The 13,212-nt window shown below is 32.7% G+C and overlaps 1 protein-coding gene across 1 annotated transcript; it reads left to right on the forward strand.

Annotated features, from left to right (window-relative positions):
• Nucleotides 1-5,801: 5,801 nt before the first annotated feature.
• LOC111451508 (probable WRKY transcription factor 13) lies at nucleotides 5,802-7,671 on the forward strand. Its single transcript, XM_023091966.1, has 4 exons — nucleotides 5,802-6,082; nucleotides 6,153-6,347; nucleotides 7,116-7,283; nucleotides 7,414-7,671. Exons 1-4 carry the CDS (start codon nucleotides 5,820-5,822, stop codon nucleotides 7,415-7,417), a joined length of 630 nt encoding a protein of 209 aa, XP_022947734.1. The 5' UTR covers nucleotides 5,802-5,819; the 3' UTR covers nucleotides 7,418-7,671.
• Nucleotides 7,672-13,212: the final 5,541 nt, after the last annotated feature.

A 13,212-nucleotide genomic window follows, 5' to 3' on the forward strand; every position in this document is an offset into this window, starting at 1 on the left:
CACATGTTCTTGGGTGTGTCAAAACAGGGAAGTGATAGGTTAAGGGTAAAAAGGTTACTATAGTAATGTCACATGGATACCAAACAATGGACTTAAATCATAATCATTATAAGATATTGAAATATATTATTTAATTTTGTAAAATATTTTATCCTAAATCCCTATAAATAGGATCCCGAGCTAAAAGTGTGCGTCTCCGGTCTCCGGGACACATAATTTTGTGTGTGGACACAAATAATGAATCAAAAGAATTACAAGTGTGCATCTCCTCGGCTTAAAACGGAGGTCAATGCAGTTTAGTTATTATTTTAATTTCTATGATTTGCATTTTATTTGGTTTGATCTGTATTACTTTGATTGAAAAATATTTCTAGTAGATTAGTTAAACTATGATTCACTTACAGGTATGTGTGAGTTTAAATTAAAGTACAAAATATGTTTTGGGCAAGGAAAAAAAGACGGGTTACGAGGCGTATGAGTAATAGGAAAGAAGCTACTCCTAATTCGGTTCGAAAATGATGATCGTAACCATTTTAAAATCTTTTTCAATCACATAGATCAACAAATTTAAGTTTGACTCGTATGCAAACAATCGTAACCTGTAACCATTATTTTCAATTCTTATTCGATAACTTCTCTTAGGCGGCTTTTCAATCCAAACAAATTGGTATGTGTTTACTTCTTTATACACGACCTACATGTGCGAGTATGCATGAGTCCCAACATTTCCATTGTAATTAAATCATGCAAGACAACCCTCATTCCTTTCTCACATATTATATTCGGTAATATGCATACGTATAATCTTATAAAATCTTTTCTTTCCTAGAACAACCTATAAATCATATCTTAGGGATTGTGCATCGTAAATCTTCTTATCTCAAAACATATCATTGCATGTCATAACATATCAGGACCTAAAACAATCATGTCACGGTATATCATGGCATTTCATAGCATATCATGATTCATCGTAACATAATATGACATTTCATTTATACTCTAATGTTACTTGACATATCTTGGCATATCATAGAGCGAAACATATCATATCATCAAACATATTAAACATATGACCCGTGCTGGGCCACTAGGTATGTATTATCATACATAAAACAATTCTTCCAACCAAACCAATAATAGAGCCACTTACTTGGTTGACTTAGGCTGAACTACTACGACCCGTTGATGCTAGCATAACGTTTCTCTCTAAAATTTAATTCTACCTAACGAGTCCCACAATCATAAATTAGAATCCTATTCTAGAAATTAAACTTTTTAAACTAGCTAAACCTAATTTCACATCAAGTAATTTAAACTTAACTCAAAATAATTTAAACTAACTAAAAACTAGTTATACTAACCTTAAGCTTCCGAAAAATTGAAACTAATAGAAAATAGTCCGAACGTATCAGATCCAAACTGAATAAGCTGAAATATCCGGCCAGAGTTGTGAAAAAGTGTATTCTCTACTGTTCAAGTGGGATGTAAGGAAGTACCACTTTCTCAACCTAGATGTGAAACAACTCCATTTTATTTTATTTTTTTATTTTTATTTTTTTATTTTTATTTTTCAAATTTTGGATTATTACAATGCATACAAATAGAAAATATTATTTAAAATACATTTAATGGTTAACTTCATTTTAAAATTATTTTAAAATGAAATTCCTGAAATAATTACAAATTGAACATGTTAATTTTTTTTTAACGGTGGAATCTAGAAAAAGTTACATATTGTTAAAAATAAAAAAATACAAAAAAAAATTATATATTGTTTCTGCAGATCAAATCTCGAATCTATTTATAGTACCCAATCGGATTGGAATATCATAATAATGGTAGAAATGGACTCACATATATATATAGAGCAGTGATTAACTTTTAAGTAATGATAATTAATATTCTTATTTTATGTCCAAATCGTTGTTTTATTCAATAAATAAATCTTAATTTCTGGTTTACTTTATTGTTACTATTTGTATAATATTTTTTAATAAGTTCCTAGCTTTCCTAATTAAAAATGAAAAAAAAAATGAAATACAATAAATCATTGTAGATAAAAATTAAGGATGTACGTTGGACCCAAGTAGCCGAACTGATCTAACCAGAATTATAAAGTTTGGGTTGGATTAAATAGAAACTTGAATCGGATTGATTATCTAGGACCCAATCTGGTTCAGGTTCGACACCTATTGAATGTGCAAAGAACTGTGTCAACCTAACATAATCTGAATGCACTAAAAATAAGAAAGAGCGAGTTGTCAGGCCCAACCCACGTTCTTTTTGCTCGGCCCACTACTCCGTGTACAATACACTCTTTATGGCCTATGTGCCCAACTCGATTACTCAAGTTTCCTTTTCTTTCCCTCCTTTGACGTGACATAGACAGGCCACTCGTAGTCTACATCAGTATTTTTTCGTTCTTCCCACAGTCACTACTTGAATACACTCTCTCGCCACTCACTCGGTTCAATTTTTTTTTTTGAACAACCTAAAACCTAATTGGAACCCTATCCGAAATTATTAAAGAGTTGGATTGAGTTGAGTTGTGAAATAATTTCGAGTTGGGTTGGGTTACCAATCTAACCAACCCGAACTTTTGAATTGGTCGAAAAAAATTCCTCAACCAAACTCGAATCGGCCCATGTACACCCCTAATAAGAACCTCTATTCGTGGCTAGTAATCATCCTTATCTATATTCATATTCCCAAAATACATAGAAATCAATTAAAAGAACATGGAATTATTTATTACATTACATAAACCAAAAGGCAAGAAAAAAAGGGGGAAAATGAATGAACTCATGGATTAAATTATGATTGGCTACCTAATTGAGAAATTTCACCCAAAAAAAAAAAAAAATTGAAAAAGAAGAAAGAAAAAGGAGGGAATAGTTAGAAAAGTGATAAAATAAGATAATGATGAGTGTTTTATGGACATTGGTATTAGCCATTATTATTACTATGCCCGAATCATGTGACATCATCGCCTCGTGAGCTTCGCACAACCCCTACCTTTCTTCTCCTAAAATCCTAATTCTCTACTTCATCTCATTTTAACCTATCTTTACGTTCTTCAGTTGGCCGTATCAGTCACCGAGGCAAACTAACCCTCCTCCAAGAAGAATTCTGCTATGCTCTTGATCCCTATAAATAGAAGGAGTTGCCAAATGATCCCTAGGTTGCAACACGTCTGGTCATTAATTCCTCGCGCCTCTGCCACCGTTTCTAGGACTGATTGCACTAAATTTTAGAACATGATTATTATTAGATACTAACCATTTTCAAGATAATATAACGATTGTAAGCATAGTTTTCATTATATACTAATTGAACTAATCGCTTAAAAGATAACAATTTCTCCCCTCTTTTGGTGTGAAATTATTAGTAATGATTTATAAGCATCATGTTTGGGATACCCTTTACAACTATATTGACCCTTTTTATTGTATGAATGGGAATAATCATTTTCATAATTATGTGTGAATTATGTGAAAATTATATAAATCCTCCCAATTAAATACTTTTGAAGAAAAAAAAGTAATGCACCAAAAACTGATAATAATGTGATGAGGGCTTGATTTTAAATTAGAGAAGTGGTGGGGTGTAAAAAAAGAAAAGTGAAGAATTTAGGGACGCAAAAGGTAAATAACTTTTAAAATTTTTATGATAAAAAAAAAAAAAAAAACATAAAAGTCAATTGAGGATTGGGCAATCTTTTAAAAATATATGTTTCATAATGATATATAAATTCACTGGTGATTCATCATCATTGCCTCTCTATATTTCATATTTCTTTCCACAAAATGGGACAAAACTATAACTATTATAAATCTATCAAATTATATCATTGCACTGTTGGAAACCCTAATCATGCGTTTTCTTATGGAATTATTTCTCTCAAAATTACCTTTTTACCCTTTTCAGAGATATGTAACGACTTATAACGATTCGATACTTGATGCTCTCGGTATAGCCCTGCATCTCATACGATATAGTTACTTTACTTACTCTTCGCTTCTAAGACTGAAAACTATTCTCACAAACTAACACGAGAGCATACTTAACCTTAGAGTTCTTATAATTGAATCACTGAAAAGTTAGGGTATATTTGGACTTAATATTAAGTTTTTGAGACGTTTAATGTCTATTTTTTAGAAATATATGAGTTTGTAATACGCATGTTTTTGTTGTTTTACCTAAATTGACATTAGCATACATGTGATATTATGCTGAAATTGATTTAGAGTTTTAAAAAGTCAGATCATTACGATATCGAGTTCTTATTCTGTTAATGAATGAAGGGTAGGAAGAGATAACGTTGAAATCGTTGCTTTAGAATTTTTAGTAATTGAATTTACCCACTTTTGAACTTCTAAATATTGAATTCAAAGCAAGTTTACATTTGACCTTCGTTGATTGTTCAATGTTTGCATAAAATTTAGGTTAACGAATCTGGTAAAACGTAAGCATTTATTCTATGTGAAAGTCGTTTATAGACTTACAAAACCTATCAACAATAGACGTTATGCAATAAATTAACAATGTAGTTTATATTAAGCATATTTCTCGATCCACTTTATCACCTATATATATGTATATGTATGTATGCATATGTGTGTATATATATATATATATTCCAACGGGCTCCTTTCATTATCTGTTGGGCAACTGAAGGTGGAAAAAGTAAAAGAGAAAACAAGGGTTGTATATCAAACAAAGAGAGTGAGTACTAATGTCGTGTCTTTAAGTGGATTGTCGTGTATAGTTGACCTTCAAATTCAACAGTGAAAATTCCACTAAGAACAATGGGACAGAGTTTTTATGCTTTTGAGGTGTGGGAAAACAGTGTGACAAAATGAAGCCTCTAAACATCCAAACCACCAAACTACCTTAACAATGGAACTACGACGTGCAGAAGTTATCTAGTGTGACTTTATTACCTTAGCTAATCTCGTCATTTGTACATAGAGAATATTGAGCAAAACATGATTGACATAAGATGAGTAAAAAAAATATTTAGTACGTGACCATATTATTATAATCGAAAATGCAATCATATACAACACGTTTCATGACTAGTAGGACCTATTTTTTCAGACGGTTACTTACACACGATTCAAATGCATGGTAATTCTCTCCACACTACACACGATTCACGCATATAGTACCCTCTAGAGAAGTAAGTCTTGCTCATGAGACATATAACATGCATAAGGTCCCACATTAAAAATTATTGTTCAATGAGATGATGCACATAATACTTCCTTACATTCGTGATGACATAAAATTCTCATAAAACATATATACATATTCGTGATATTTCATTCATGCTTATCATACATGGTACATTATGAAGATCTAACATGATCGTATTAAGCTAGAAAACATTGATTAGCAAATGAGAAGTACATACGGTACAACAATTCATTAGAATAGTATACCATAAATAATAACACATAAATATGGCAAAGGTACGTGTTATTCATACATCAACTCTTTTATCTAATCTAGCATTTGACATCCTAACAATAAGCTCTTAACACTATTTACTTTTATAAAAAAAAATTAAAAAATTTGTATGTCAATATATTGATGAGATATCTATTTATTAACACATCATACATTATTTCTATTATTATGGAAGTTTAAAAAATTAAGGATATTTTTTAAAATCTTTTGATATTTTTTAAAATCTTTTGATATTTTTTAAAATTAAGGATGTAAAGGCATTGAGGTATATTATAAAATGGCACCCAAACTCCTTCTCTCTTCACCTTCTTTCCCCTTTACAATTCCCAAAAACACACACAAAAATGGGTTCTAAATCCCAAATCCTATTAAACCCACAAGCTTTGTTTGAAGATGAAGAACATGAACAAGCATCAACTCAACATCAAATGGAATTCTTCTCTTTCCCTTCAAACTTCAACGTTTCTCATCTTCCTTCAATCCCCCAACACCAAACCCTTTCTCCTTCCACTCCCTCTCTTCACCCTAACCTCTCTCAAACCCTAAACTCCTCTCATTTTCCTACTCCACACCTTCTTTCCTTGCAAACCTCCACTCCAAATCCATGGTGAGTACACTCCAACCTTGTTTTTGTGTTTCTATTTGGTTTGTTTTTTATTTGTTGTGTGTTTTTGAAGGGCATTTGGGAAGAGAAATGAGTATCATTTGGGATTGGGAGTATCAACCATGAAGATGAAAAGGATGAAAGGAAGAAGAAAAGTGAGAGAGCCAAGATTCTCATTCAAGACCATGACGGATGTCGATGTTCTTGATGATGGTTACAAATGGCGCAAGTACGGTCAGAAAGTCGTCAAAAACACACATCATCCTAGGTAAAAACCTAAACTAAATTTGTATTATCCCACTTCGGTTGGAGAGGAGAACGAAACATCCTTTATAAAGGTGTGAAAACCTCAACTTAGTAGACACGTTTTAAAAACCTTGAGTGAAATCCCAAAAGAGAAAACCCAAAGAGAACAATATCGGCTAACGGTGAGCCTAAACCGTTACAAATGGTATCAGAGCCAGACATCGGGCCATGTGCCAGCGAGGAAGTTATTCTCCGAAGAGGGTAGACACGAGGCAGTGTGCCAGTAAGGACACTAGGTCTCAAAGGAGGGTAGATTTGGTGGGGGTTGCACATCGATCGAAGAAAAGAATGAGTGCCAGCGAGGACGCTGGGCCCTATAGGGGGTGGATTGTGATATCCCACATCGGTTGGGGAGGAGAATGAAACACCATTTATAAGAGTGTGAAAACCTCTCCCGAAACCTTGAGGGAAAGCCTAAAAAAGACCCTACGATAAGAGCTCGTACAAAATCAATGTTTTTTTGAAAAAAAAAAAATTTGAATTTGAATTTGGATGCACTACTACAAACATCTCTCTCACGCGCAAATGTATGTTGTCATCATTATTTTTGAAATGGTGGGCAGAAAGAAGTAATTATAAGCCTTCAAAACCATCAACAACTAAACAAGTAATGATGAAGTTCAGAATGTTTTTCTTTTCCTTTTTACACCCAAATCTCAGTTACAATAATAATAATAATAATAATATCTCGATTTTTTAACACAAATTTCTCCTGTCTCCTTCAATGCAGAAGCTATTATCGTTGTACACAAGATGATTGTAGGGTTAAGAAACGAGTAGAGAGATTAGATGAAGATCCAAGAATGGTGATAACAACATATGAAGGACGGCACATTCATTCTCCTTCCCATGATACTCAAGACTCCGAACCTCATACCCATCTCAACAATTTCTTTTGGTACCCTCTCTCTCTCTCTCTCTTTCTTTAATTTTTTGAAGAAATAAGGTAAGTAAATGTGGATGAACACTTGCAATGTTGTGGGTCAATTTTATATGTTTTAGATGAACAAAAGTTTGGTTTATTGCAGGTAATAATGAAGCAAAAGAGGTGGTGGAAAAAGAAGCAAAGAGATATGCATTTGATTTGGTATTATTTTGTTTTAGTTTGGGTTTTGTTTAGGGTAATTTTCATGTAATAGCTTTGGTTCTTTTCTCCATCTCTTATCTTCCCTTCACGTGTTCATAATGTAAGGGAAAAGAGATGGAAATGAACCTTAGTCATGTCTTGTTTTGTATTTCACCCTTTTTCTTTCTTTTTTCCCATCTTTTTTCCCACTCTATTTGGTGTATATTGTGTTTTTTACTTATCAAATGGGAGAAGAAAAGAAACTACCGTGCTTTCTTTGATTCAAGAAGTTCTCGAGATGCCAGGTTAAAAATAAGAAGCCCTGATTCTATGTTAAGAATGAGAAACATAAGTGGGATCGAAAGTTCAAGATACAGGAGTAGGATCAAAAGTCCGAAAAATATACGTGGGACTTTCGATCCCACCTATATTTCTCGGACTTTTGATCCCACCTCTATTTCTTGGACTTTTAATCCCACCATGTTTCTAGTTCTTAACCATATTAGATCCTCAAGAAGGTTTCAGTCACACAAACAAAGTTGATTCAAATGGTAGCTACAAATAATAAACCAAGTTTGTAGGAGATTGGGTTGAACAATTATCTTCCCAAAATTCCTCGAATATGTACTTGAGTTAAGATTTTTATCCAAAATTTGAGTCCCTGGCTATTTGGTAGTACAAATTTGAAGAAATACATATTATTTTGATTATTTACACATCTATGAGTTGATTCAGTAGTGATTGGATTATAAAATTCATTCTCACTTATACAAATTAAATTAAAGTATAACAAGAGTTTATAATTCACTCAGGATTAAGATCGAGTCATATGTGATTATCTCCATAAAATATTAACCTTCTCATTCATAAAGAGAGATTACGTACATTGTAGTTGCATTCATATTCCTTAAGTTGTTGGGGAGGTATGACATTAACTTTGTCCTTCTGCATCAACATGCATCTCAGTCCTTTCTCTGAAACATCGTTGTACACCCTGAGATTACTTGAGCCATCTAACATTGATATGGAATGAACCCAAGGGAAAATTTTGGAACGGATTATCTTGATGATCAAAATAGTATTCAAATTTTAAACATAAGAATTTATAGAGTAAAAACTTAGCTCTCAACAAAGCTAAAATTGAAACTCTATTATTTTCGATTCAAAAAATGTGATATCTACTAGGAAAGAAAAGAAGGCTGTGTATAGCCTTTGACAACCTTAATGTAGGTGATACATAAACTCCATATAAAATTGGCTAGTTCATGAGAAATACCTATAACCTCCGTATTAAAAAGGTTAGTTAATGATAGAATATAGTAACCTAAATGGGTTACCATTAACTCATATATTAAAAACTACCTTAAATATGACACCCTAATATTTAAATTATAATTAAATAATGCAATATATGGAATGGGCTTATTAATTGTCCTTGACTAGTTCCATAAATTCAATTATGAGTTCATTAAATGCAAATTAAAGTGCATTTAATGCATCTCTATCTTGAGCTCAATTTTGCGCATTATATAAGGAAAGTCTCCACCGTCTTCTAAAATTTCCTTTTACGAGCTCACCGCAGCTTGAATATAAGTGTACAAAACTTGTTGTAACTTCTTAGCTCTCGTCTTTGTAATTGGACCTTGAGGTATGGAAATTCTTTGGTCGTGTTTCATATCAAGCACTGGACCTTGAGGTATGGAAATTCCTTGGTCATGGTTCATATCAAGCACTCTGAGTACTGGACGGAAACCAACCTTTTGTTAAGCTTCTGAAAAACTTTGCTCACAAGGTGCTATCCATAAGAAGGAGAAGTTATGTACACACCTATAATTTTTTTAGTGGGCGGTTTGAATGTGGGAGTGGTTCTTATTTAACTCGAAGGGTTTGAATTGGCCTCCGATTGTATTTCTTCAAAGACCCTTTATTTGATAAAACATGTTGTAGGAAAGCCATCTTCCAAAGCCAAAATTCAATATTTGAGAACTAGACATATAATTGATGTACCATCAGCATCAATAAGACTTTACTAAGATGATCCTAATGATCTACATCTAAGACTTTACTAAGATGATCCTAATGATCCACATCCATCTTAGAGTACACAAGTATATCATTAATGAAGACAATGATGAACGTATCAAGAAATTTCTTAAACACCTGATTCATCAAATCAATAAATGTTGTTGAGGCATTTGTCAGGCTTAAGGACATAACGATGAATTCATAATGCCTATAATGGCTTTTGAAAATTGCTTTTGGTAGGTCTTCCTCTCTAATTCTCTGATAACTTGATCTAAAATCATTTATCTTTAGTAGATGGTACTTGTTCTTGATAGATCTTGTTTAACTCTCACTAATCTACACACAAATGCATAGATCCATTTATCCATCTATTCATCTTTATTCTTCATGAACAACACAAGAGCTATCCAAAGTGATTCATAGAAACGTATAAAGCCTTAATCAAACAACTCAAATAATTATTCTTTCAGTTTTTAAAGTTTAATTGGCGTCATTTTGTAGGGTGCCTTAGAGATCAACGTAATTCCTGGTCTAAACTTAATAATAAAACTGACTTTTCTAACCAGAGAAACCATAGCAACCTGTCTAAAAATACATCCTCGAACTCCTCACAACTAGTAATGAGGATATAGTTCTTCTTGCATTACTGATATCCATCACCCTAGCTAGAAATGCTCATGCATCGTATCTAATCAACTTCTTGCCCTTCAAAGCAGTTAAAACTCTTCGAGGTATTCTTGGAGCTAATCTCTTTGTAGGTGAAACTTTCCCCTATTGATGGTTTAAAACTCAATACACGGGCATTACAATCTAAAAAGGTGTGATTCTCTACTAGCTAGTCCATCCCTAGAATGAATTGAAATTATGCATACTTAGAAAAATTAGCGTCACACCAAGGACTCACCTTGAACATGTCACACTACCTGCTTTGATCCAATGAGTAGCTAATAACATCTTGTCTGCAAGAGTGGATACGAAGAACATGAACGGTAAGAGTTCAGCAAATCTTTCTAAGATAAAAGAGTGTGTAAAACCAAAGTTCAATAGGTCTATGTTAAATAGTCAAATATAGGCAGGATACCTGTAACAACTGCATCAAGATAGTTTTAGACACCCGAGGTATGAGAATCAAGGTCCCCAATGTCATCGAGTAAGTAAGTAGCCACTTTGAACATTTTTTTAAAAAAAAAAATTATTGTAGGAATTGCTTGAATGGACCTAAATCTTACCATAAATAAGAATGAAAGAAAAAATGAAAAATTTAGACCATCAATTAAGATGGGTGGAAAAGACCTAAATACCCTAAATTATGTGAAATTTTACATAAGACTAAATCATGCTGATTTGAGACATTATGGACGACTGTTTAAGGCATAAAGCAAGACTTGGATGGAAAATAATGAAAATACCCTTTAATGACCCTTTTATAAAAAGATAAAGGTAATATGATATTGTGAAAGACCTCTACATATTTTATGAAAGGTTTCTATGGTTATGACTCGTATACTTGGATTATACTTGGACAATCAGACCTAGAAGGTTGCTCCTCAGGAACATAACCCAAGTTCTAAGCCTACCATCACACTAAAATTGCTAGGTTTAACTCTATTTAGACCCGCTTCATGACCTAAAGTCACTCCAGACCTCCTAATTATCGGTCCAATATGATTACATGTTTTTCCCACCGATGCCTTAACCATGTTTCTTGTAGGATGTCTGCTTTGCAGAATGTCATGACTTAGACTAACCGACAGATGAAACCTTGGATATAGGTATTCAAACTGAGTTACTGGGGCATATGAAACCCTAGACATAGGTATCCAAACTATGTTGTAGGGGAACACAAAACCTTAGACTTATATAAGAACTCATACTATGTTGTAGGGGACGCATGAAACTCGAGACACAGGCTATATCACCAGGGATGACCAAGTTCATGTTGTTCATCAACCATAGGATCCATAAGGTCTCTCAAAGAATATCCAAGGGAAGGGCTAGGTCTAGTGCAATACATGGTGTATGATCGGAATAAAAGTGTAGTACTCTAGTATTTACCACAAACACGATTAAAAACCTAAAAGTACGCTACTTACTAAGTTTATACTCATTTTAATTTTTACATGTTCTTTCATGTAATGACTTGAAATTGGTCGAGAATGAAAGTAGATTTGGAACGAGTGTTATAGAGAGTTAATTGTTTTGTGTCCACTTTTGTTAGTTATCTTCTGTCTCTTGTTGCTAAAGTGCAAAAACATTATGGTATTTTCACAGAGTCAGGCCCCATCGTTATCCATGCTTTGGACAAGCCTAAAACATAATTAACTTTGTCAACGAACCATGGTACATTGCCGACACTTGCAACAATGCTTCATTCAATAATTTTTCTTGAATTTATTCTTGTGCATGGGCGATAGCAACGTTACTAAGGCTTGATTGACGGTCTATTACTTTGTCTTTTTGTTCCATTCATGTCGATTTCTTATAATAGGAGTATCCATCTAATTGGACATGGTTTTGCATCATTCTTGTTCATCAAGTATTTCACCGCCTAGTGATCAATATCCAATCTAACGTTAAGCTGATCAGAAATCCAATCTTGCATGATTGAGGCAAATATACTTATGATTGTTTCTAAGTCTTCTGTGATTTAAGTAAAGATTGAATTGTGATGCAAAATTGTGATATTAAGTAAGTGACTCATATCATGACAAAACCTTTGACTCGAGTTGTGTTTGAGAAGTTACGCATGTTGCTTGATGTCTGTCAAGATCCTAAAATTTGATCTAAAGACTGTGTCATCAATTTAAGGGAGGGAATGTTGGAAAAAAATTGAGTTGCTTTTTATGTTTTAGTTCCTGATATGATCGTATGACAGATTCTTTATTTTGACATGATATTTTGTTCTTGTTCTTGGTTAGGATTTTATTTTTATGTTCAGTTAAGGATTGTACTGGCTATAAATATAGTCATCCTTTACATAATAAATATTGAATTTTTTTCCTTTTGGAAACTTATCTTCATTAAATTTAACACAGAAAATAAAACAGAAAATAAAAGACTCTCATCTTTCCATCTCACAATACTTACATTGTTTTATCTTTATCTTAATTTTAAATCTATGTTTCATCAAGTACAAAGACCTTGTGAGAACCATGTTAATAATGATCCATTTTGGATATTTCAAGAAAATTGGGATGAAATCCACTAATCTATGACATACATGCCTAAATTACGTTAACACGTGTACAGAGATTAAAAAGAAAGAAAGAGAGTTCTATCACTATTGTGAGGAGAATAATGTATCATATACGAAATGACAATAACACATAAGTGAATGGACTTTCATCCTAACAAGGAGTACTTAAACTGAGTGTACCTATTTGTTCGGTTGAATTCTTGCAAGAAATTAAAATGTTTATTGTAATGCAAGATTCAATTATTGATTCGAACCCAAGCCAACATCGAGCTCGTAGAATAAACAAGACCATGGCTACACATGAAGGGACACTTTCATTTCACTTTTAATGTTTCTTGAGATATAAATATATCTAATAAATACCATGTCTAGTGACATACCATTTATTAGATAATGTAATTTCATAATATATTTGAGATAGTTGGTTTCTCATTTTAACAAATTTACAATACTATATTATATGCATGGATTTGGACTATAATTATTTATTTATAAAAGAATTCATATCCAAAACAAAAAAAAAAAAAAAAAAAAATTAAA

The sequence above is a fragment of the Cucurbita moschata genome, unplaced genomic scaffold (genome assembly GCF_002738365.1).
Source record: "Cucurbita moschata cultivar Rifu unplaced genomic scaffold, Cmos_1.0 Cmo_Scf00013, whole genome shotgun sequence".
Taxonomy (NCBI): Eukaryota; Viridiplantae; Streptophyta; class Magnoliopsida; order Cucurbitales; family Cucurbitaceae; genus Cucurbita; species Cucurbita moschata.